General features: G+C 43.1%; 1 protein-coding gene, 1 non-coding gene and 1 pseudogene across 2 annotated transcripts; 1 reads left to right on the top strand and 2 right to left on the bottom strand.

Annotated features, from left to right (window-relative positions):
- Positions 1-1,399: 1,399 nt before the first annotated feature.
- Positions 1,400-3,517, bottom strand: LOC113624656 (TBC1 domain family member 12 pseudogene; annotated as a pseudogene).
- An 11,018-nt stretch (positions 3,518-14,535) lies between these two features.
- TRNAW-CCA (transfer RNA tryptophan (anticodon CCA)) lies at positions 14,536-14,608 on the top strand. The gene has a single exon. It is a non-coding gene; the product is annotated as a tRNA-Trp (tRNA).
- An 8,613-nt stretch (positions 14,609-23,221) lies between these two features.
- CAVIN3 (caveolae associated protein 3) lies at positions 23,222-25,211 on the bottom strand. Its single transcript, XM_027115543.1, has 2 exons — positions 24,692-25,211; positions 23,222-24,122 (listed from the first exon to the last, which is right to left on the bottom strand). Exons 1-2 carry the CDS (start codon positions 25,073-25,075, stop codon positions 23,718-23,720), a joined length of 789 nt encoding a protein of 262 aa, XP_026971344.1. The 5' UTR covers positions 25,076-25,211; the 3' UTR covers positions 23,222-23,717.
- Between the last annotated feature and the right edge of the window lie 200 nt (positions 25,212-25,411).

Genomic DNA, 25,411 nt, shown 5'->3' with positions numbered 1-25,411 from the left:
TGGATTAGCATTGTTTTGCGTGACAGAAAAAACTAAATTTCCTTGTCAGTTGCATCATGCTTGTTATGAACTCTCTCTAGTAATTACCATAGTTATTTTAAGTCTCTGGCATCTACAGATATCTTTTTGTATTGCTTGGAAGCTTCCCTGAAGGCTCTGCAATTAGCTGCAGAGGCCAGATCACGTCCTTGACAAAGATACATGGTCCCCAGATCCCAAGGAAAAGGACTGTACCAGGTACTTCAAACTACTGACACTTCAACGAATAGATCTTGGGTACGGGCCTCTGATGTCATCACTTAAACAACTTTAAGACAGTACTGAAGGGAAAAAAAAGAAAAAAAGACCGTACTGTTGGGCTAGATCAGGATTTCCAGAACTCTTTTTAGTAAGAAGCAGATGGGTTCATGATGCTGTTAACCCAAGATCCAGCAGAACAAGAATTGATTACATAGAATGGATGAACTAATGAGAGAGGATTGTAGCTACTTGTTTGGAACATTGTTGATATTGTTTTAACGTTCTATTTTCTGGATACATAAGGAAGCCCTTTTTCTCTCTTGCTAACTTATTTATAAGCCATAACAATTTAGTAGATTCTGATTTTGTAAACTGAAATGAAACATCTTTAGATGATGTTTTATTCTCCCTACTTGATTCCCCTTCCAAATTCAGAAATTTTTATTAAATATTCTTACTTTTAAATGGTAACTTAGTTATTTGCATAGGTTCAATAAGAATCTACCCTCCTTTTTACTAAATATAATTGGAAAAAAGCTTATGTAACCAAGGCCTTGTCTGGAATGTCATATTTGAAAATGATGCTTATTTAATTGGGTACGACCAGTCACTCTCTTTTCTTCCCTAAAACTATTTTAAATATTTTTGCATTCAAACATTCACCCCCAGATTATGGAGTATGAACTAGTTATTTACACTTTTTCTTTTGTAAAATGGCAATGCTTTTTAAAAATAATATTGTCAATAGGTTGCTCATTTCTGTTACTTCAGACACAAAATTCAAAATCAGCTGTTTTCCACGCTTTTGGATTCTTTTGGATTGCTCCAACTTTCTTCCGTGTGCTTACATAGGAAACAAAATACTGTTATAAAAAATGCTTTTTTTAATGTTTCAATTAGTCTGTTAATTATGAAGATTAGGGGTTCAAAACAGTCCTGTTGGGCTTCCCTGGTGGCGCAGTGGTTGAGAGTCCGCCTGCCGATGCAGGGGACACGGGTTCGTGCCCCGGTCCGGGAGGATCCCACATGCCGCGGAGCGGCTGGGCCCGTGAGCCATGGCCGCTGAGCCTGCGCGTCCGGAGCCTGTGCTCCGGCGACAGGAGAGGCCACAACAGTGAGAGGCCCGCGTACCGCAAGAAAAAAAAGCAGTACTGTTATTCTTGTCTCCTTCTTGTATCCTTCATTACTGACACAAAGACCTAAGTCCCTTAACTGGTGCTTTTCTGTATCTGAATGGCTGCAACACAGCCGAACAGCTTTTCTGGTGTGAGATCCTCTGCCGATTTATTTAGAAACTGTGCTATGTGAATAACATATACCTAAAGGAAAATGTCTTCATATAACTGGAGGATTCCTGTCCCAGTTCTAAATAAAAATTCCTCCCCATCTCTGCAAAATACATCCCAGCCTGGACTGGCTGGATCAAGTAGAATAGTGACTTGTGATGCTATGTGAATATCCAGTCTATCAAGTATATGCTAGTGTGAAAACGTAAGACTACTTGATATGGAGAAAATGTGTAAAGAGACTGCCCTCAAAGAATACTTCAGATGTTCCAAAATATTTCAACATCTTGCTGCAATCCACACAGAAAAAGGCCAGTTGGGATGGCTTATTCATGCGATTTCCAAATGCAATGAAGGCAACTGCCTCTTCCAAACTGAGAATGAACAATGCCACAATGAAAGACATCCCTTGGACATAACCAACATCAGGTCTGTAACATGAATATGCTCCTGAGATACTGTATAAAACATCCTGATATGGACCATCCTTCTGAAAGATGTAGCGAGATGGAAAGGCATAGGATATGTCCAGCTTAATTCCAGACCAGCATCTGGAGAATCATCATTCTGGACCAGCATTACAGAGAATGATATGTTTAGATAGAAGTTGTTGGGGCTTCCCTGGTGGTGCAGTTGTTGGGGGTCCGCCTGCCAATGCGGGGCACACGGGTTCGTGCCCCGGTCCGGGAAGATCCCACATGCCGCGGAGCGGCTGGGCCCGTGAGCCGTAGTCGCTGAGCCTGCGCGTCCGGAGCCTGTGCTCCGCAATGGGAGAGGCCACAACAGTGAGAGGCCCGCGTACCGCAAAAAAAAAAAAAAAAAAAAGTTGTTTTACTGAAGCTTTCCCACCATTTCTTTCCTCTGGGGAGGAATACTGCATAAAGTTCAGGAGTGATACTTATTTAGTCCACTTACTACAGCTAGACTCCAAGCTTTACCATGAACACTAGGGGGTAATCCCTGCACCTCAATTCTCCAACCTTTTTCCTACTATGAATTTCTTCCCTGGTCCAAATTACCATTGCATTTGCAATATTTTCTTCTTAATTTTTTTTAATGTACTGCTTTAATTTCTCAATTTTAAGACTCAGCTCAAAGGTCTCGTGTTCTCATCACTGATTTGGCAGGAAGATTTTCTTGGAGTAAGCAAAGATTTCAACAGGACACAAAAGCAATCGTCAGTCATATGATGGCCCATACTCAAGAATCAGAAAGGTGGTAGAAGGTGGCTCAAATTCAAAATTCTTGGGCTTCCCTGGTGGCGCAGTGGTTGAGAGTCCGCCTGCCGATGCAGGGGACGTGGGTTCGTGCCCCGCTCCGGGATGATCCCACATGCCGCGGAGTGGCTGGGCCCGTGAGCCATGGCTGCTGACCCTGCGCATCCAGAGCCTGTGCTCCGCAACGGGAGAGGCCACAACAGTGAGAGGCCCACAAAAAAAAAAAAAAAAAAAAATCAAAATTCTTATGTCTTAAAGACTGAAACGGTGATTTATAGGTCCTCCCTGTTCATGCTTTTTTCCTGCTGAATGTTTTTTGGATTTTCTGAAGATTCTTTCTGGGAGGGACTTTATCAAATAATTTCCAACAAGGAACACTGTGGACAACTGATCTGAGTTCCTTTTGTCCTTTCTGGAAAAGGTTTCAGACAACCAGGGGCAGGTAGAGGGGCTCTCTGGAAGAGGAGGGAGAGAATAACCCCCTCTGATTCCCAGCTGCTTCAAGTTCATGGTCTTTGGTATCTGCAGCCGCCAGGCAGCTGCTTTGCGGAGGACAGGCTGCCCATACCAGCAGTGACCTCAGCACCGGGTCCCTCCAGGTGGACATGACCACAGGAACAAGGGAAGAGGCTTCCTGCCCACCTGGGGAGGCTGTGGCAGGTGCCTGACCAGTCACTTTTAGGGAACTAAGGTTGACTTTATTGAAACAGTGCTGACAAAGCCCTCCTGGTACCTGGCTTACAGGGTCCAGCTGGTAAGGAAGCTCACTTCCATGACCGGCCAGGAGGCTGCAGATGTTTTGAGGACTTTGAGAGGAGAGGAAGTCACCCAAAGCGTATAAGTACTGCAGATGAAACCTGGTGGATCAAGTTTCTTGGGCGTGGCTACCTAGCCTCAGGACAGCAAGTAATAGAGGATTTTAGAAGTCCAACCTGAGATTCCTTATGGAGACCTCCAGCAGAGTAAACTTAAAGAAGGCCTTTATGCTAAACTAACATTCTTGCTGCACCTATGTAAATAATCAGGTCAGATCTAATGAGGCCACATTCATTCTGTGATCAGGAATCTTTGAAATTCTTTTTGATCAAAAGTAGGGAAACTGTAGGGGAAATGTTGTGCTTAAATGGAAAAATAAGTGTTTATTTTAAAGCAAACCTGGGTTGTCTGATTCTGATTCTGTAAACTGTAGGTAACTGACAGGAATGCCAAATAATTCTTGTCTATAGACATGCAAGCAAATTCTATATGGGGAGAAATAGTCAAAAAACCAGTTTTGGCTCTATTTGTACATTCTTTTCCATATTCCTGACCTATAACTGTGTCTGTTATTGATACTATCCTTTGACCCAGTTGTATCACTTCACTTGTTTTCTATGAATGAGTTAAATAAAATCTTCAACTTGTGTTTATTCTTATATCTGTATGAGAGTCATGATTTTACCTGCTTTCGAAAATTATCTTTTAATGCCTGCTTGGAACTAAACCACCCTTTAATGGCTGATCACCTGTGCCCTGAGTCTTCACCTCAGCCCCAGAGGGCCTTAGAGACTTTCAGACAACAGCATCAAAGAGACTTTTGAGGCGGCCCAGTTTGGTGACCTTCCAAACAACCTAGCACAGGAACTTCCTAGCAGCTTTATGGTGGCAGCCCTACAGTTTGAGGTGGCCTGAGACTTCTTGGCTGACATTGTCCTGGCTCCTCTTAAAGGCTGTGTACACCCCAAAAGTAGACTAACTCTCACAGACAAGAGTGAGATAGTTGAAGCACTGCCACATGGGGTTTCAGAAGCTTGTTTAAAGCCATGGGAAGCTTCATGCTTGTGTCTAGATGGCAGGTAGACGGGGCGGGGGACTCATATTTTCCTCAAGGAGGACACCACATGGTCAAGCAAGTCATGACCCAGGAGGGCACAGCCTGTGGTGAAATCGGTGTGTGAAGATGCAGGTGGTCTGAGCTGCTGCACAGATATCCTTTGCATTCTTCTAGCAAGCGATTAGCATGTTATCGTCTATGAACTGACCTGGGATGTATTAGCCATCTCTAAAGTTGGAGGCACACATCTCAGGAACGGTTACTCAGGACAGCCTTTCTTAATTTTCATGTTTGCGTATGTGTTTGATATATTAGTAGTACAGGCATATAATTTGTAAATACACATATACTGAGGTTGCACGTCCAACTTTTTTCTCACAGGATGTGCAATCAAGATTAGAAAATTGGATACATCATGCAAACGTCTTGCTGCTGCGTTTCCCAAGTAGACTCACCACATTGGTATTGGGAAGGTTGGACCATGTGCACGTTTATCCCACAATTCATTCAGAAAAAGCATGCCCACCTTGCTGATTATATTCCTGAGAGTTTGTCCTCTGAAATTAAGGACTTTATTTTGCTCGTGTCTCTATTTCTAATACTTAGAAAGGCGATTGGAACATAGTAAATACTCAATATTTGTTTAATGAATTTTACAGTGGTTTAACTCAATATCCTATGTTTAACAATCATTCCTCCACTAAGCCTTCATGGCTTAGAAATTGGAAACCTTATTTTTATAACACGGATGTGGATGAACATATTCACCAAGAGTCACGTGGAAGTTTCCTTAAAACGCCAGACCTCATAAATCTTGTTAGTCCCATACACTTTGACCAGAGCCATATTCAGTTCTACTTAGGGTGACCAACCATCTCAGTTTGCCTGAGACTGAAGGTTTTCTTGGGACAGAAGACTTTTGGTATTAAAACAGGGACAGTCTTAAGCAGACCAAGATGGGTTGGTCACCTCAGTTCCACTGGGCACCTGTAAAGAACTGTTCCTTTTTCTCTATGATGTTTTAAACGAGCAGTAGCACGTGAACATCAGCTTTCTATGGACCCTAGAAAGCAGGACAAGATGAAACACCCCAGAGTGGGGGTACACATCTACTTTTCTCAGTCCTGAATAACATTGCTTAAAATCACCACCATTGCTGATCAGTTTTCAGTGCCCAACACAGTAGTGCTTGGTCTTGTTCACAAAAGGATACAGACTTGTGAAGATAGGATGGTATCGTACCCTCTCCCCAGACTGTGAAACAAAGTGTGGGTTAGTTGCATATTTATAACCACCCTCCAACATAAGAGCACACCCAAAAAAAGACCCAAAGCTGGAGATGTCCCTTCTTGGTTATTTCTTGTCCTTCTCTTTTGTAACTGGACCACCCAAACGAACCACATACTGGAAACCTGAGGCTGTCCACAGGGTGAGATCTGACAAAAGTTCCGTTGTGATGGTGCCCAAAGGTGATGTTTCACAGGGTTGTGGTCCCTCACAGCCATAGCAGGGTGGGGGAGAACAGCCATTGAACACAAAGACCACGTTAGTTTCTTGATCAGGGAGAAACCATCCAGGAAGTGGTGCCTGACAAGACCCTTGCCCCCCAGGAAGACATGGCGTGTTAGATAACCCCTCATCTGTGAGCCAAATAGCACAAACTTTGCATGAAAAGGAGCAGCAATGAAGGGGGTGATAGAGGCAACTGTTTTTCTGGTGAGAAGTAAAGTTTATACACAGCCAAAACTTATGGACATCAGCATAACCACTGAAAGGGGTCAGTGTCTTATTCTATTCTCCTCATCTGCTCGGGGCTGTCTTGTTGACAGCTGGCCCAGGACTCACATATACTGACTCAGAACCATGTTAAAAACTGTGAGCAGGACCCCACTATTCACCAGAAAGGCCCTGGCTTCTGGCAGCTTCTGAGAAGTTTAAAGAATCCAGAAAGTGGCTGATTAAGGTTTTGTCCTGTATGTTCAACAGCTTTCCATCCTAGGCCACATGTGAGCCACTGTCACCCCCAACCCTGGACAACTGAAGTCCATGGGATGTGTTTGGGTTCATTACCTGACCAGAAGAATGTTTTATTTATCCTCTGTTCACCCCATTTTTTCTAACAATACCCATTAACGTTGGCAACACATCTGCAGCAAGCTTTGAATTACTCTAACATATTTGATGTTCTGGGTAAGTTCAGTTGCCATCTCCACCACAGAACAGTGATTTGTTTGACCCCTCTCCAAGCTGCCGGAGCTGAATGTAATATTCAGGATACATTTACTTCAGGTTTTATTTAGAATCTCTGGGTACCCCTTTGGCCATTTTCTGGGATGTTAAACAAAAACAAAATCCATGGAAATATTCAGTAGCCCCAATATGATCCACAAGCCTTTTCCAGTGCATAACACTTTCCAGAAATTTATCTACCCCCAGACATCATTCTTTGGGGTCCCAGTTACCTCCGAGCTTCCCCTGAACATTTCCCTATTTTCCTATCTCAGAAGCCCTCTGCACTCCCTCCACTGGGTCGTGGCTGAGCTGGGTAACCCAGCGCAATGGACAGTGACTTGGCTGCCATGACAGGCTGTACAGGTGGCCTTGGCACAGCAACTATGGTTGTGGGAGGCATAGCTCTCAAGTAGGCTCGCAGCTCTGTCTTAAAATCTTCCTTGTTGGGCTTCCCTGGTGGCACAGTGGTTAAGAATCCGCCTGCCAGTGCAGGGGACACGGGTTTGAGCCCTGGTCTGGGAAGATCCCACATGCCACGGAGCAACTAAGCCCGTGAGCGACAGCTACTGAGCCCGCGAGCCTAGAGCCCGTGCTCTGCAGCAAGAGAAGCCACCGCAATGAGAAGCCTGTGCACCGCAATGAAGAGTAGCCCTCACTCGTCGAAACTAGAGAAAGCCTGCGCACAGCAACGAAGACCCAACGCAGCCAAATAAATAAATTAAATAAATAAATAAATTTATTAAAAAAAAAATTCTCCTTGTTATTTTCAGGCAGACTGCTGACAGGCCTGGTCAGCATCCACTGACCTGAATGCCCTTTTCTACATCATCAAGTCCCATTTTAACTTCCTGCTGTGATGATGACATTTATCTTCACTGGATTCACACTGTATCTCTTTTCACTTTCTGTGTAATCACACCTAAATCACAATCAGAAAATAGTATTTAAAAATAACTGTTAAATGCCTCTGAAAAATGCACACACATAGACATACACTTGCCCTTTTGTATCTTTTTTTTTAACATCTTTATTGGAGTATAATTGCTTTACAATGGTGTGTTAGTTTCTGCTGTATAACAAAGTGAATCAGATATACATATACATATATCCCCATATCTCCTCCCTCTTGCATCTCCCTCCCACCCTCCTTATCTCATCCCTCTAGGTGGTCACAAATCTCCTAGCTGATCTCCCTGTGCGTCAGAAAGAGAAAAACAAATACCATATGCTAACACATATATATGGAATCTAAAAAAAAAAAAAAAAACGTTCTGAAGAACCTAGGGGCAGGACAGGAATAAAGACGCCCTTTTGTATCTTGCCCTAAAAATCATTTCTGGCAGTAAGTCAGAAAGAGAAAGACAAATACCGTATGCTAACACATATATATGGAATTTAAGAAAAAAAAATGTCGTGAAGAACCTAGGGGTAAGACAGGAATAAAGACACAGACCTACTAGAGAACGGACTTGAGGATATGGGGAGGGGGAAGGGTAAGCTGTGACAAAGCGAGAGAGAGGCATGGACACATACACACTACCAAACGTAAGGTAGATAGCCAGTGGGAAGCAGCCGCATAGCACAGGGAGATCAGCTCGGTGCTTTGTGACCACCTAGAGGGGTGGGATAGGGAGGGTGGGAGGGAGGGAGACGCAAGAGGGAAGAGATATGGGAACATATGTATATGTATAACTGATTCACTTTGTTATAAAGCAGAAACTAACACACCATTGTAAAGCAATTATACTCCAATAAAGATGTAAAAAAAAAGTGCTAGATTAAAAAAAAATCACTTCTGGCAAATAATCTTACATAGTTTTGCTTGTTTTTATTTCACTCTGCTGGTGGCACTGGTATTGTCTGATTGTGGTGCCTTTCTGTTGACACATCCAAGAACCCTGTTGCATTATAACAAAGGCACAAATAGATGTCCTGGTAATGGGTGTTAGTATTTCTGAAAAGAAAAAGAACAAAATTTCCCCTCAAGTCCCTATGAGAATACTTCCGCACACACCTGCATTTTTTGGTTTTTTTGTTCTTGGTTTGGTTTGGTTTTGTTTTAATGTAATGTCTTTGGTGAGGCAAAGGGGTTACCCTAAGTTAATGTTGCATTGTTTTCCTTCATCGTATGCCAGGAGAATATTTTTCATCCACTTCTTAATTGTAGATATCCGAATAGGGAACAGCCTGCGTAAGGTTCACAGCAGGGATCAATCAACTGTGAGGTTCAGCAACCTCAGCACTATCAACATTTTGGACAAGTTAATTCTTGTTGGGGGCACCGTCCTGTGCTTTGTAAGATGTTCAGCAGCATCACTGAGCTCTACATACTAGATGCCACTCGTGATACTCAAACATGTCTCCAGACACTGCCAAATGTCCCCTGGGGGCAAAAGTATCTCCAGTTGAGAACCACTGGTGTAGAGAAAAGATTGTGATTGACTAGTTTGGATGGAATGCTTTGTCCTGTCCAGTCAACTGTGACCAGGGGACAGGAATCAGGAAATGAGGACATAACTCGAGCTAAATCTATGCCGCTGCTCCTTTAAGGGGTTCTGGGAAATCCATCCACTAAGAGTCTAACGCATTGCAGAGATTCTCTCTACAGTTTGGTTTCTATAGCTTTGCTCTTTGTTGATGATGTTAAACTCTTTAATATTTTTTTATCTTTTTTACTTTTGTCTGTTGGTATTGAGATTTCTCGTCTTATTTTGGAAGGATGTCTTCTGTTTTCAGGTGTTTCTGTTAGCCTTACAGTTTTCTGCCATCTTCAAATAAGCCTTAAGTTCATTTTTGTTTAATCTAGATCAGAGCTCCATTTTTCCTATTCAATTCCCTCTTATTAGTATAAGCTGAAAACTCCTAGGCAAACGTGTGGGTCTTATTGTGTCTGTCCTTTAGGGAAAAAAGTGGGGGAGGCCATGATCATAACCAAATACATTATGCTCACTTGCTTATATATCCTGGAAGTCTAGGGTCATATTAGTGGCTAAATAACAAAGACTTAGAGGAGCAACCCTCCCCTTTCACTATCATAAGGTTTAGTATATTTAACAGTCTGTCTAGGTAATATACTTGAAAGTCAAAGGACCATGAGCCTGTTTGAAGCATTCTGTTAAGTCCCCCAACCCACTGACCTGGAGAAAAGATCAAGATCCCACCCCTTCCTTTGAGAGGTAGGTTGCACTGAGTTATTGGTAGGACAGAAGAGAAATCCTATAACACAGTATCTTCCTTCTGAAACAATAATAGTTGAAAGATCTGCACTTCCAGGAGCATGGTGAGAGCAGTAAGATTCCCTCTTTGGGAAAACTTACCCTGGTTGGAGCAAGGGCAGGGAGGTATAACAGAATATTGGAGCACTGGCAATGGTAAGGCAGAAGAGGGCTTGAGGAAAAGAGATTCCCAGTGACAGAACAAAGAGCTCTCAGGAAAGTAAGCAGAGGAAACTGTGTGGTGGTGACAATATAACAGCAGTCATCCCAGAGTTGTGTGCAGTTGAGAACTGGTGTCTCTCAAAATGCAAAAGCTTCATCTACTTGTGCCTAGTAGAAAACACATCATGGGCATCAATCCCCAACAAAGGTGGAGGCACAGACACCTACCAGCAAACAGGCAGTTATGAAAGGGGATGATAACCCCCGTCTGTTTTGAATGGACTTGCATTAATGTATTTCCGTCACTGATTGGTGGTATGGGTGGGAAACAGGTGCACAGGAGGCAGGTTTTACGGTTCAGAGAGGACATATCAGTTCCATTTCTCTTACCTAAAGCATGTTTTTGGAAAGAGCTTCCTGGCACCGGGGTAGGAAGAGAGGAAAGCTAAGTTAATAATTATATACCAAGGCCCCAAGCATTATTATGACTTCTAAATAAACATGTAGCATTGTGAAGGACCAAAAGATAAATTCAATATATCCCTGCTCTCAAGGAGCTTACAGTGTAGTGGGGAATGGAACAATTACACAAATAGACTATAGCAAATATACAAGAATGCTACCTTGGCTAAGAGGAGGAGGAGGCCACGAGGTTTTGAGAAGATCAAAAATAGTGTTTTAGCCAACTGAGTATATCAGGTAGATTGGAATAGGGATATTTCAGAGATGACTTCAGGAGCTCAAATCAGAGGCAATGAGACTCTGAATGAGGATAATAGCAATAAAACAGAAATGAGGGACTAGATTTATGAAATGTTGCATAGCTAGCTTCAAGATTTGTTAACTAATGTACATATTGGAGATGATTGAAAGGGAGGAAACAAAATATTTGAGCATTAAGAATGGAAATATAGTTCACAGAAGTAAGGGGAAAATGAAATGAGGTGGAAGATGACAAGCTTACTTTCTGAGATGCTGCTTTAAATACAGCATACAAGGGAATTCCCTGGCTGTCCAGTGGTTAGGACTCCGAGCTTCCACCCCAGGGAGCACAGGACCGATCCCTGGTCAGGGGAACTAAGATCCCGCAAGCTGCGTGGCACGGCCAAAAAAAACACAGTATACAAGAGGTTGGTGATTATGTAGGATGTGGCCATCTTGTCTTCTTTTTCCCCAGTGAAGACTCCTGTCTTTTCATTCTGTCTGTTCAGTCATATCCCTGATTTGTAGACACTGTGCAACATAAGTACTTATGCTTTGAAAGCCAGTTCTTAGGATTCATGCCATCACCACCCACCTCCACCATGTCACCTCTTTATTTAGCTTTAGCTCCCTATGAGTAACTCGGACACCTGCAGTTTCATTTTCCTCTATGTGCTGACGAGATGGAGATGAGCCTGCCCAGCTGGAATGTAGGAGTACTCCATTATTAAAGCTCTGTCGAGGGAGGAATGGCTGCCTGCAGACACTTGAGCTCCTACCAAAGATTGTCTTTTTTTTTTTTTTTTTTTTTGGCTTCTCAGCACAATCTGAAAGTACCTGATTTGGATGCTGGAAAAATAAATGCACAGGTTCAAGACACCATTCCCTATAAATCAAATGAGGCACTCTTACTAAATTGAGTCCCTTCAGCTCTTCTCTGAATTCTCCACATGTCAGCATAGAATTGCCTCAATCTTCCTACCTCGACTTTGCACTCATAAACTTCAGTCTCATTTCTGACAGGTTTTATTTACTTGAAACTATCTTGTATTGTTGTTTAACATTTTTTTAATTTACTTTTTTCTATTCACAAAAGTAAATATGTACTCATTGCAAAAATTACTTGATTTGGAAACTAAGAAAAAAGGTTAAAGGAGAAAATGTGTGACCTGTCCTCTCATCAATGTTAACATTTTAGCCTAGTCTTTTTCCTCTTATGCACATTTTAATTTTAAAACATAGCTGGGATCCTACTGTGTAAATGGTATAGTTTTCTGATATTTTTAACTATTATAGTTTGAGAATTTTCTTATATAATTAAAATTATCTTACTTTTGAGAGCTGCCTGAAATTTCATAATTGTAGATGTTATATTTTTCTTTGTGTATATCTCCTACATTGATTGCTTAACTCTTTATAACAAAAATTTCCCGGTCTATGTATATACATGCCTATAGTCACAAGAAAAAAAGGAAGGAAAAAGGCTAAAATTTATACAAAGAAAAAAGTTATATAATTCTTAATTCAAGATTTCTGCTTATACTTCTGCTGTGAAACATATATGTAGTTTGATTAAGAAATATAAAATTTTATTTTGACAGTGACTATGTGAAGTATTTATGTATGTTTAAAGGAAAGAAATAGAGAGCTATTTTACTTATCACTTAAGGGCTTCTGAGTTAGGTAGAGTTTTCCCTTTTTATTAACAAAATTAATACATATTTATAAGTGCAAATAATTGGAGAAATATAGAATATAAAAAATATAAGCGTATCTTTTTCCGTCCCGCTACCAAAAAGTAAATAGTTTTCTATGGTATATATGTTATACACTTCATGTACTTATATCTTTTAAGAGAATTACACAATTCGTAGTGTTCTACATTTGCTAAGTTAATATTAATAACACCTTTCCATATATTTACATATTCAATATTTCAGATATTTTTATATTTCTTCTCATTTTATTATATTAAGTAGAACTCCCAGAATAATACTGTATAATAACAATTATAGTGGACTTCTTTGTCTAGACACATAAAGGGCCCTTTGCATTAGTATGCTCAATATTTTATCACCTGTTTACTGAGCAGAAAGGAGGATGCTTTGGTAGTGGAGAACAGTTTTTCACTGTTCCACAAATGTATCTCATGCCTGCCACAGTTTTCACCATAGCCTCTGCTGAGTCTATACCATCACCTAGGGATCAGCAAGTTCTCAGTGCCAAAACCTGTTCTCCCATGATATTGCAGGTGGTGACATGATCTGTTAAGGACTTCCCTAATGGATACCATTTGTGATTTTTTTCCTTTTGCTAATGTTGTCTCTATTCTCTGATCCCTTAGCATATCCCTGGGTACATCAACAACCTGAGATCCACACAATGTTCTGCAAATTTTAAAGGCAAAGTCTATCAAATCAAAGAAATAATAATTCCTACTTTATGTAAAATGTCCCTCCATGTGTCAACTTAAAATAGAGAGGATCTAAAATAACGAAGAATCTTAACTTAGCAAAAGGAAATTCAATAGAAGTCAATAGATGTGAGAGTGGTGACAGTGGAAACTGGAAACAAACTAAAATATTGAAGTTGTAAGCACTTATACCTGCCCAATTATAAACTGATGCTTTTAGCTTTGAATTATTCTGTTTGAAATGCATATTTTTAATCTTTCTGTCCATGGAGGAAAGAAATGTCTTCCAGGAGTTGGGGGCAGGAAAGGGTATTCTGATCTTGAAATAATGTGACAATATTTCCAAAATGTGTTTGCTCTAAAAGATGCCTTCTAAGCAAATGTTTGAAAATAGGGACTTCCCTGGCGGTCCAATGGTTAAGACTTCGCCTTCCAATGCAGGGGGTGCGGGTATTTTTATTTATTTATTTATTTATTTTGCGGTACGCAGGCCTCTCACTGTTGTGGCCTCTTCCGTTGCGGAGCACAGGCTCCGGACGCGCAGGCTCAGCGGCCATGGCTCACGGGCCCAGCCGCTCCGCGGCATGTGGGACCTTCCCGGACCGGGGCACGAACCCGTGACCCCTGCATCGGCAGGTGGACTCTCAACCACTGCGCCACCAGGGAAGCCCGGGGGTGCGGGTTTGATCCCCGTTTGGGGAGCTAAAAGCCCACATGCCTTGCAGCCAAAAAACTAAAACATAAAAAAACAGAAGCAACATCGTAAAAAATTAAAGACTTAAAAAAAAATTTTTTTTTAAGAAAATAGTTGCGAACATGAAATTTCCATTCATAAATATGAGACACTCCGTTTTGAAACTTATTTCCTGAAGAGTGCATTTTGACCGGAACGAATGTGTGAGTTATATGTGTGAAAAGTTGAGAAATTGTAAATATTATCAGTTCTGGTTAAATGTGTGATTTGCCTGTGAAAACATTTTTTTACTATCAGCTTTGTGTATCCCAAAATGAACTATAGTTCTCAAGCATACTGAAGTAATATGGACATCATTCGAGGACAGTAAAATGCCATCCTGAGTTAAATCATGTCTAAAGTCGTGACTTTTTTTCAGGATAGTTTTTCATGAATTTTCCCTTTCAGGGATAAGTATGATCTTGATAAACTGAATCAAGCAACATATCAGGGAGAAAAATAAAGATACTTAAAACAAAATATACCCAAATAATTATCAAGAAGTTTCTCCCACATGGGACTTCCCTGGTGGTCCAGTGGTTAAGACGCCATGCTTCCAGTGCAGGGGGCACAGGTTCGATCCCTGGTCAGGGAACTAATATCCCACATGCCGCACAACATGGCCTAAAAAAAGAAAAAGAAATTTCTCCTACATATAAATTCTAGAGGGAGAGACAAGGATGGATGGGGTCTTTTCAGCCAGTCAAAAATTCTACCTAGAAACTGATGCTTCAGAATCAGGAAGGAGAGGGAATCTATCACAACTCCCATTTCAGTCAAATTCCTGTATGAGGTTTCTTGAATTAATTTGTACAATTCCAAGTTTGGCAACTTTTATTCTAAATGTTTTGTTTTAAATCCAAAAGTATAGTGGTAAAAGTATATAATATAATAGAACCGCAAGATGTATTGTCTCTCAATTTGGGCATTTCCTTATTTGATGTTGCTAATTAAAATAGAAAAATGTTTATTGGTAAAATAAGTCATTTATGAGCCTTAATTCTTAAAGATGGCCATATGTTTTATCTCTGTCAAAATCAAGAAAATTATTATAGAAGATGCATTTGGGGGATATGGAAAGGGCATGTTTTAATCCATGCAAAGAGTCAGTTATTTCTTTTCATTTTTTTCTTGGCCACGCCGCGTGGCATGTGGGATCTTAGTTCCCCAAGCAGGGATCGAACCTGTGCCCCCTGCAGTGGAAGCGCTGAGTCTTAACCACTGGACCGCCAGGGAATCCCTAAGAGTCAGTTATTATACTTAAGCTGAAACGACTTAAATTTCTTATGAACAAAGTTTTCTAAATGTTCTCTATTTGCTTTTAAACAAAAAAGCGATAATGTCTGGCTTGATATCTGGAGAACTAAATGTAAATGATAACACGAGATAATAACGGAAATATCTTTTGAGGAGCGATTTTGTGAAGATTAGCTGGATTTGTAGATATTGTTCTACACAAAGTTGCTCATTTAAGTTTTCAGAAATGTAATTTTATTTCTTTCTCTAATAATTTTAGTATGATTTGATTGTGTTTTAATGTTATATTAATTTAGTTCTAACTTGACATTCCTAACTGTTTTTTGGAAATTTATGAAATATAACATTCAGGTAGAAATATGTGTGTATGTGTGTGTACATATATATATGTATACATATATATAATATATGTGTGTATATATATATATACATGTGTGTATGTGTGTGTGTTCATCCATATGTAGATGGATATATATGTGTGTATAGACATCAATAGAGAGTTCTCCAAAGGTCTCCCTAGAAACTGGAATTCAACTAAGGTAAATATTAAAATGTTTTAAAATGTTTGTGTGTGTGTGTGTGTGTGTGTGTGTGTGTGTGTGTGTGAAAAAAGTAAGCAGGATCAAGTTATGACTCTAAGGAAAAGTTGTCTATACTTTAACCCCCCAAAATTGTAAAAGCTGGGGAATTTAAGGTAAAACTCCATTAATAAGGGTTCGTCTGTTTTATCTATGAGCTACTATTCTCTGTTAGTTGCATGAGAATGCCATCTGAGGAGCTAAATGCTCTGGCTTCATGATCCTTAGTGTTTCCCTGGATGAGGTTATATTTTTCTTTAATTTTCAGAGATATTTGTATTACATTCAGATGATCGGAACACCCTGTTTGGATCTATACTCTATAAAATCAATTTTAAGTTTCTTAAACCATCATGCGAGAGGGAAATGGTGCATATTTGTTACATGATGCCCCATATTTGCACTGTGTATTTTTCTCCTCATCTTATCCTTTTGGAAAAAATCCTAAAGTAGGAAAGAGAAACATAAATGCAAACTCTGTGCATCTTTGATGAAACTAGGAAACATCTGAAAGCCCAAACCACAAATAGGAAGTGCTGCCAATAGCAGTGAGGATCAAAGCAAGGATGGTCACAACTGCAAGTCACAAAGACGCACGCACAGAGCTGGCAGAACACACAGTGAGTGGGCACGTCCAGAAGTGCAGAAGAAACATAATTTAGTTTGTAGTAATGAGAACAGAGTCCATGGGCTGCAGGCCTGAACTTCCTTGAAATGAGTTTGATGCTTATACAAGTAGAACTTGCAGAGCTGACCAAGAAATCAAACAGACCACCATCCTGCAGCAAGTAATTTCAGGGAGGAGAAGGAAAACTCTGCGTTGTTAATTGCTAAAGAAAAGAGAAAAAGTCACACTGAAAACTCTGTGTCATAAGGAGAATTCCTGCTAGCCTGGACCATTGCCCTGGCTCATTTACCATACAGTGAATCTCCTCCAAATACAGTCCAGAAGAAATCATCTCTTTCAATGATAAGCAATAGTTTTAAAAATTGTACTGAACTTAGTGAATGGATAAAGAAGATGTGGCACATATATACAATGGAATATTACTCAGCCATAAAAAGGAACAAAATTGAGTTATTTGTAGAGACATGGATGGACCTAGAGACTGTCACACAGAGTGAAGTCAGAAACAGAAAAACAAATACCATATATTAACACATATATATGGAACCTAGAAAAATGGTACTGATGAACCTAGTGGCAGTGCAGGAATAGAGACGCAGACGTAGAGAACAGACTTGTGGACACGGGGGGGAAGGGGAGGCCTGGACGAATTGAGAGAGTAGCATTGACAGATATACACTAGTATAGGTAAAATAGATAGCTAGTGGGGAGCTGCTGTATAGCACAAGGAGATTGACTGTGCTCCTGTGATGGGGAGGGTGGGAGGGAGGCTCAAGAGGGAGGAGATATGGGGATATATGTATACGTATAGCTGATTCACTTTGTTGTACAGCAAAAACTAACACAACATTGTAAAGCAATTATACTCCAATAAAGATATATAAAAAACAAAATTGAACAGAACTTAAATAGAGTTACCCTAAAAAAAAGGAGGAAAGAAACTAGAAAATTAGATGGGAAGCTCCTTCCTCCATTAAAAATTTTTTTTCTTCCAGTTTTGTTGAGACATAATTAACATATAGCACTGTATACGTTTAGCATAATGATTTGACTTGCATACATCATGAGATGATTATCACAATAAGTTTAGTGAACATCCATTGTCTCATAGAGATGCAAAGTTAAAGAAATAGAAAAAAATTTTTTTTCTTTGTGATGAGACCTCTTAAGATTTACTCTTAACAACTTTCAACTATAACACACAGCAGTGTCAATTATATTGATCACGTTGTACACTACATCCCTAGTATTATTTAACTTATAACTGGAAGTTTGTACCTTTTGACCACCTTCATCCAATTCCCATGCCCCGCACCCCCCGGCCTCTGGTAACCACATTTTTAATTACATTTTACAACTGTGTTGTGTAATTAATATATTAACATCATATATTAAAACGTTTCTTTTACCTAAAAGTTCTTTTTTTTTCTTCTGATTTTAAAAAAACTAAAGCATTGTCATGGGCCCAGAAAGGATTGTGGGCCCCAGGTACTGTCTCTACTAAGCCTTAGTCTGCCTGGGAGGAGGCAACAGCGCTCCGACGAAAGACAACAAACAAGGCTCAGCTGTGCGCCAGCTCCTCGAGGGCAGGTTCTTGTTTGTTCTTGTGTCCCTAGCACCTCAATGGAATAAATTTGTTTATTCTCCAAATATTCAGTACCTACTCTGTGACAGGTCCTGCACTAAGTGCTGAGGATACAAGGATAAGATGCTGCCCTCGCCCTTCATGTTGGTTTCACCGCCAATGAGACTGTATCTATTAGGAATCTTTCAGCTGCAGGGGAAAATCAAATACATCAAAAAACCTAAAACTAGGGTTAAACAAAAAGCATATTTATTAGTTCACATAAATGAAAACGTCCATGGTAAACCTCGTTTCAGGACTGACTGAATTTAGGGATCAAGTGACCATAACAAAACAACAGTGAAAGTTAAGCTCTCATATGCCTGGCACAATTCTGAGCCTTTTACATGTACCCACCCATTTAACTCACAACAAACCTGCATGGTAGGTAGTATGATTAGCTCCATTTTGCCCAGGAGAAAAGTGCAGTATTCAACTTCTCTCCGGTTCTCTGTTCTGCCTTCCAGACTGGAGGGTTTCTTCTCAAATCCTCCTAGTGGACCCAAATTTATTAGTTATTTATGAGAGAAAATTTCACAAGAATCACTAAGAAAGAATATGCAGGACTTGGCGACTCATTGGATGCAGGGATTTCAGCGGGTGGTGAAATTCAGGTCTTTGACTGTAACACTTTCTAAGGTGATTGTAACACTTTCTAAGGTGATTAACGGAGGAGAATCATGACTTTTGAGAAAAGAGGAGCAGTTTTAGATGTGTTCAATTTAGTGTGTCAATCAGACACTTAGATGACTAGTTTTTATTATGTATCAGGTCATTCCAAAAAGTCACTTGAGAAACTTACATAATAAGAAATAATACAACAGGATAGAAAAAAAAATAAAAGAGGAAATCAGGTTAGAGGGAACGACTCCTCTGTAATTACTGCCACCCTACTGGATAAAAGGTCCCATTCCTGGGGCTCTTATAGGACCTTATATTTCTCTCATTATAACACCTATTTAAAACTTTATTACAATTCCCAGCTTAATATAAGTTCCAGTTTAATATAAGTTCCATGAGAGCAGCAGTCCTGTCTGTGTAATACACCGTCCATCCCCATCACCTAGCACAAGGAATATCAAGTGAATGAATGAATACATGAAAAACTTTATTTAATCCTCCTAACAGACAGACCTGAAAAAAGAGAATTCCCATTCACCAGCAATAAAGTTCAGCTGTGAAGAAGATGCTTTTTCCATGTACTTTGCCACCTCTCTATTTAACATGGATACAAATGAACTAAAACAATTCGCCAAAGAAAGGCCAAGATTGGAAGGAACATATCACAAGGAATGACTGAATAAAAGCAGCGATGTTTAGCCTAAGGAAGAGATAGTGGGAGAAATCCTACATAAGTCAGTCCTGTGTGCCCTGCTGGAGCTGGACTCCAAGGACACGCACATCATAAAAATAAAGGAATTTTGGTGTACAGATGTTGCAGAAGTGAGGCCAACTGCCACATATGGGAAACCATAAAGACATATTGTGATCTTACAAAGTTTCCTATCAGTTAAAGTTGTCCAAAAATAGAGTTGCCTAAGAGGCAGTGAGTTCCTTGTCACTGGACTTTTTCAAATGTAAGCCAGCTAAGGATAGGCTGTAAAATGGTAAAGGATGTTTAAGTGTTGGAAATGCAGGTGGATTCAATGGCTTTCTAGTTCTCTTCAATGCGGAAGTTATATGATTCAACTCTCAGTAAAGGGAAGGCAAAAGGATCTCCAGTACTTAACAGAGGAAGACACTTCCTACCAGGAATGTAGTCTTACCCATGCAGGAGGAATATCACAGCAGAAAAAAAGCAGGCAGGTTGGATAACCCTGCCCATTATCTTCATCCTGTTTTCACTATTCCATTTTTTTTTTTTTTTTTTTCTGCTTTGGTTCTTCATTGCTGTGCGCGGCTTTCTCTAGTTGCAGTGAGCGGGGGTTACTCTTCGTTGTGGTGCACGGGCTTCTCACTGCGGTGGCTTCTCTTGTTGCAGAGCACAGGCTCTAGGCCCACGGGCTTCAGTAGTTGTGGCACGTGGGCTCAGTAGTTGTGGCTCGTGGGCTCTAGAGCGCAGACTCAGTAGTTGTGGTGCACAGGCTTCGTAGTTGTGGCGCACGGGCTTAGTTGCTCCATGGCATGTGGGATCTTCCCGGACCAGGGCTCAAACCCATGTCCCCTGCATTGGCAGGCAGACTCTTAACCACTGAGCCACCAAGGAAGCCCTATTCTGTTTCTTTACACTTTAAGATCTTACTTCAGTTTCCCATGTAGACTTTCTCGCAGGATGGAAAATGTTCTGACTAGCTAGCTAGATTATTCTAGTTCACTTACCAGTTAGACTTCTCGGGGAAATTAATGAATTCAGCACTCAAGTTAATCAGTGTTTTCTGAATAGCTCATTGCTGATTAATCCCTTTCAGCCTAATCATGCTGGAACACATAATAAATTTGCATTTCTGACCTTAAAAACCGAGAACGAGTCTCTGAATTTTGGTAATCCACCAGTGTGCCTCCCCCCTGGTTAAAGCAGCCACCTAAATGCCACATATGCTGGATGACAAGTTGGATCTCTGTGTCAGTGTCCCCATTCCCTTTAGTTTATAGTAATAGTAATAATAATGATAGCAGCGACAATGAAGAATGCAATGTCACGAAGAGAGCTATTAAAAAATGAAGTCGCTTTTGTTTTAACTTGATTTTTATTATTTGCTGCGGTAGAAGCATCAGGAAGGAATAAAAAGTAACACCCCCATCAAAGTTAGCCAAGCCTTTGGATTCCTAGGGGTCAGGGTCCAGGATCTCTGAGCCTTCGTGTGCTTCCCAATGATCTATCAAGCTATTTTATGTGAGAAACATGCATTTGAGCTCTCAGTTTTGTGCGGGGGGTTGAAAGGGGGAAATTGGATTTCCAAGGATTTGAAATGCAACAAGGATTTATTCTTCTTTGGGGATAGAGAACTGAGCCTGTTCAGACCAGCCCCTCAGTGATGGCAAAACCTTGAAATGAGTGGTTGCTGGGAAGCTGAATGGTCTGTGCACTAAGGTTTGGAAGCCTGGAGGAGGAGCCCTGAATTTCTCCAGAGGAAATAGAGGTACTGCAGAGCCACCCTCCATGGAAAGACCTCTGGTTCAGGGCACAGAGCTTGACAGGCCGACCTCTGGGTTGTAGGATGAGGCACCGACCAGGACACTGGTACCCCAACAGTGACATCGTGTGGCTATAAGGAGCAATAGCAGCAGAGATATACAGTCTGAGAGACACTGAGACGGTGTGAACCCCCTGGTATAACTGCACAATCTAAGGAAGTGGAAGAGCCCTAAAGTGACTGGAAACAGACTTCCTACCAACTGTAGCAGGTAGGGGCTTGGCCTCTTCTAATTGAGTCCATAGAAATTTATTTAAAACGTCACTGTTGAACTCTGGTCCCACTTTAAGTCTCCAACATCCTCATTTAAAGCACTCATCCTCCCCAGTAATTATCTGTATCCTTAGTGTTTTCTTTTCTTCAGAGCCCATAACCAGAAGGCCCTTCTAGTTCATACATTTACTTGTTTTTATCTGGCTTATAAGTTTACTTCTTTATTGCCTGTCTTCCCCTTACTAGAATTTAAGTCCACGGAGGCTGGGATCTTGTCATTCTTGTGTGTCACTGTATTCCCAGCTCTTAAAATAGTGCCTGGCAGACCCTCGGAATTCAGGAAATATTTGTCAAATGAGTGGACGAATGGATTATATACCTGAAACAAACTATGTTCCACGTACTGTGCTAGGCACTTAACATCATTTAATCCTCGTATCGGCCCAGTAGGGGCTATCACCATCCCTTTGAATAGCTGAGGGAACTACGAACCCAAATCATTAACCACTGAGCTCTACTGCCCCTCACCATTCCTGTTTCCCATCCCTCTAGTTACCTTTTCCAAGAACATCCCCTCCCTTTCCTCCTTCAGGTTAGGTTGTGTCCCTTTCCCCTTTCCTCTCAAAATAACCTAGGTATAACTATCACTGCACTTACATCAGTCATTATATGTTTGTATCTCCCTACACTCTGAGGTCCTTGAGTGCCTCAGAAGGGATTGTCCTCTTGGTGTTCACGAGAGATACTATAGGGCCTGGAACACAATAGGTACTCAAAGTATTTTTAGACAACAATGACTGCATGAATGGGTGGATGACCACACTCCCATCCCGAGCCAACCCCCTCCCACTTCTCCTTTTTTCTGTGATGCTCGCGAGGGCCTACTGTGCACCAGGCATGGGAAATACAGAAATGAATAAGACAGTCTCTACTGCAAAGGAGCCACAGTCTAGTGGAGCTGGGGTGGTGGCGGGAGAGTAATGGCAAACAGTCACCATTAGTGCAGTTAGCGCTGAAGCGTGCAGGTGGTGCTAGGAAGAGAAGCATCTGGCCCTAAAACAGGGGTACCTTGTTGCCTTTTGTAGGACAGTAGAGATGAGAGTGGGAGCACACGGCTCATCGTGATTCAGTAGTAGAATGAGGGGAAGTGGCAAGAGGTGAGGCTACAAAAATGGGCAGGTACCAGCTCATGAAGGGCCTTGAAGGTAACATTCAAGAACTTGGACTTTATTCTGAAGGTGATGGGGAACTATTGAAGGGTCTGGATCAGGAAGGTGATGTGATCAGATTGGCAGTTCAAATAATGGTCAGATGAAAGACGAAGCCTAAAATAGAGCAGCAGCAATGGGTATTAAGAAAAGAGAAGAGACCAGAGTTATCAGCAGGATAACTGTTTCCATGTGGTAGGGGAAGGAGAGAAAGGAGGAGCCAGTGAAGACTCCCAGGTTTCTGGATGGATGATGGTGCCATTCGCTGGTAAAGAAAACACAGGAGGAGGAGCAGTTTGGAATGATACATAGTAAGTGCTCAATAAATAGCTGTTGAATTGAACTTAATTAAAAGGTAGAAGACACACTGCTTCTTTTGGATGCATTTGGAGTTTGGATTCCTTTTCAAATACAGCTCAAGACAGTGGTCTAGGGGGTATGTGGCCCATTCGATAGCCTCAGCAGTGGGAGTTAATGGAAGAATACTCAGAATGAGAAGAGGGCTAAGAACAGAATCTCAGAAAACCCAACTTTTAAGAGGCGGTAGAGGAAGAAGAGACTAAGGGGAAAACCACACGTTGACATTTATTGAGCACCTACAGCAAGGGACTGTACTAGATGTTGGGAAAAAATTATGATTGTATATCCCGAGGAGGAAAGTGCCGAAGGAGCAAGTAGCCAGAAGGATGTGTCTATGTGCCACTGGGGGAGAGCCCAGGATTCAGTGCAAACTGGAGAAATCACACAATGATCTGTTGGAAATGGAAGCCACACTCCAGGTGCCAACGTCTGTCTTATTCCTTGCATCGCCTTTCCCCCACCCCTTCACATGGAGTCCAGATTAGGTGCCATGACTTTTATTGAGGGTGAGTGTAAGCAGGTGTGAGCGGCTGCTCTTTTAAAGGACACAGGGTGCTGGGCTTAAGAAGCCAGGAAGGGAGGGCCAGTGCTGGGCTGTGGATGCAGGATTCCCTCCTTATTTGGGCGGGAACGCTGCATTCTCAGAGGAAGATTTATTTCGGGGCTAGGCATCGGCGCGGGGGAGGCAGGCAGCACCAGCCATTAGGCCGCACTCTCTATTTGGAGCACAGCCGCTGCTGCTTCGGCAGCCCTAGGTCTCCCGGGATCTTCCTCGGTATCCTGCGGAGGTTCTGGTTCCTGCTTAGACTCCGACTCAGGCTGGGCTTCCGGCTGGCCCTCAGTGCTCCGGCCAGGCCCAAGGCGAGGAGGCTTAACAGGCGTGGGGGATGGCGCTGCAGGCCCTTTCCGGCCCGAAAAGGCCCTTCGCAAGCTATGCACCAACCCGGCGCGCCGCAGCCGCAGCGCCCTGGACTCCACGGGCTCCTCCTCGTCTGAGCTCTCCCCACCTTCGCCCTCTGGCTGCTGTGGGCCAGGTTCGGCCTGGTCCGCCGGGCCTAAGGGCTCCGGCGCCTTCTGGAAGGCCTTGGCCGGGATTTCAGCCTCCTCCTGCAAGTGATGGACACAGCACTGGCCCTGGCAGCCCCCTATCCCGCACCAGCCTGAGCCTCCCTCCTCAGTGACACCAGGGGAACCCACCCCACCCTTAGCCTCCGCAGCCCGGATGGGAAAGAAAAGGCAGGCGTGGGAAAGGGGGGCGTGGGTTGGAGGGAGGTGGGGAGAGCTAGGGCAGGGGAACTGCAGAAGTTTGTGGAACCCGGTTAGGGACATGAGACAGGATGGTAGCCACAGGGGCAAGAACAGGAGGAGGGGGCGAACTGTCTCGGGATGCACTTCCGCCACCGTTCTTTTCATCTGGGGATGGGCTGGGACTTGGAGCAACTGCTGTGGACGTGGCCTGGGCGTGGCCTGGGCGGGCTTTGATTGGCTGGGTTCAGGGGTGTGAGGGAAGGCTGGGGCTCGGTGGTGGGAAGCGCGCGAGGGCCTGGAAGTGGTTTCCACGAGACCGGAGGAGGGTAGGGTCAGGAATGTGGGTGTGGTAGGCGGATGGGAGGGGGAGCCCCCAGGTGGTGGCCCGCGGGAAAGGCCCCGATCAGGGGACGCCTGAGGTCACTGACCTTGAAGAGCAGAACGTGGAGCTTCCCGCGCGCCACCAGCAGCCCGTGGTTGGCCTCCAGCCGCTGCACCTGGGCGGCTCGGCGCACCGCGCGCTCCTGGGCGGCATCGGCGTGCGAGCCCACGCGCTCAGCCTTGGCCAGCAGCTGCGCCAGCGCGTTGCTCGTGGTGTCGTGGCTGCGACTCAGCGCGCCCAGGCGGCTCTGGATGCGACGCACGGAGCCCGCCAGGCCGCCCTGCCTCTGAGCCAGGCCCCCCTGCCGCTCGCGCAGCGCCTCCAGCATGGTGGCCAGCTTCTCCAGCAGGGTCACCACCGTGACGGCGTGCACCGGGCCCCTAGCCGGCGCTCCGGGAACAGGCCCCGGCTCCAGCGCGCTCTCCCCCATGCTCCCCAACTGCCCTGCCTGGCTCTCCCTGAAGCCGCCGGCTGCGCTCTGGGCTGGGGCCGCCTTCCCCGGCTCCTCCCCAGCTCCGGCCGTGACTCAGGCAGGCGGAGTTGGCCTTCCCGGGCGGCGGGAGGGAAAGCGGGAGGCGGGATGTTGGTGGTGGGGTCCTTCGGAAGCGCTCCCCCTTTCCGCCGCCCCGCCCCGGAGACCCGCGGGGAAGCAGGTTGGCCCGGGATCCGCCCCACCCCGCCCGGCAAACTCTCTGGCTCTGAGTGTGAGTTCCCTCCCCCACTCCAATTCCCTAGTGTGCCTCTTTCTGGAAAGTACTCTCCCCAC

Source organism: Aethalodelphis obliquidens, unplaced genomic scaffold, assembly GCF_003676395.1.
Source record: "Aethalodelphis obliquidens isolate GAN/ISIS:26980383/991018 unplaced genomic scaffold, ASM367639v1 scaffold14, whole genome shotgun sequence".
In the NCBI taxonomy this organism is placed as follows: Eukaryota; Metazoa; Chordata; class Mammalia; order Artiodactyla; family Delphinidae; genus Aethalodelphis; species Aethalodelphis obliquidens.
The sequence above is the reverse complement of the archived record's forward strand: the minus strand, read 5'-3'. Positions and strand labels throughout refer to the sequence as shown.

Bases quoted from the DNA above. Each gene is read 5' to 3' on its own strand.
- CAVIN3 (XM_027115543.1), bottom strand. From the start codon at position 25,075: ATGGGGGAGAGCGCGCTGGAGCCGGGGCCTGTTCCCGGAGCGCCGGCT. The intron at 24,123-24,691 runs GTCAGTGACCTC...CATCACTTGCAG, and splicing joins TCCACGTTCTGCTCTTCAAG to GAGGAGGCTGAAATCCCGGC.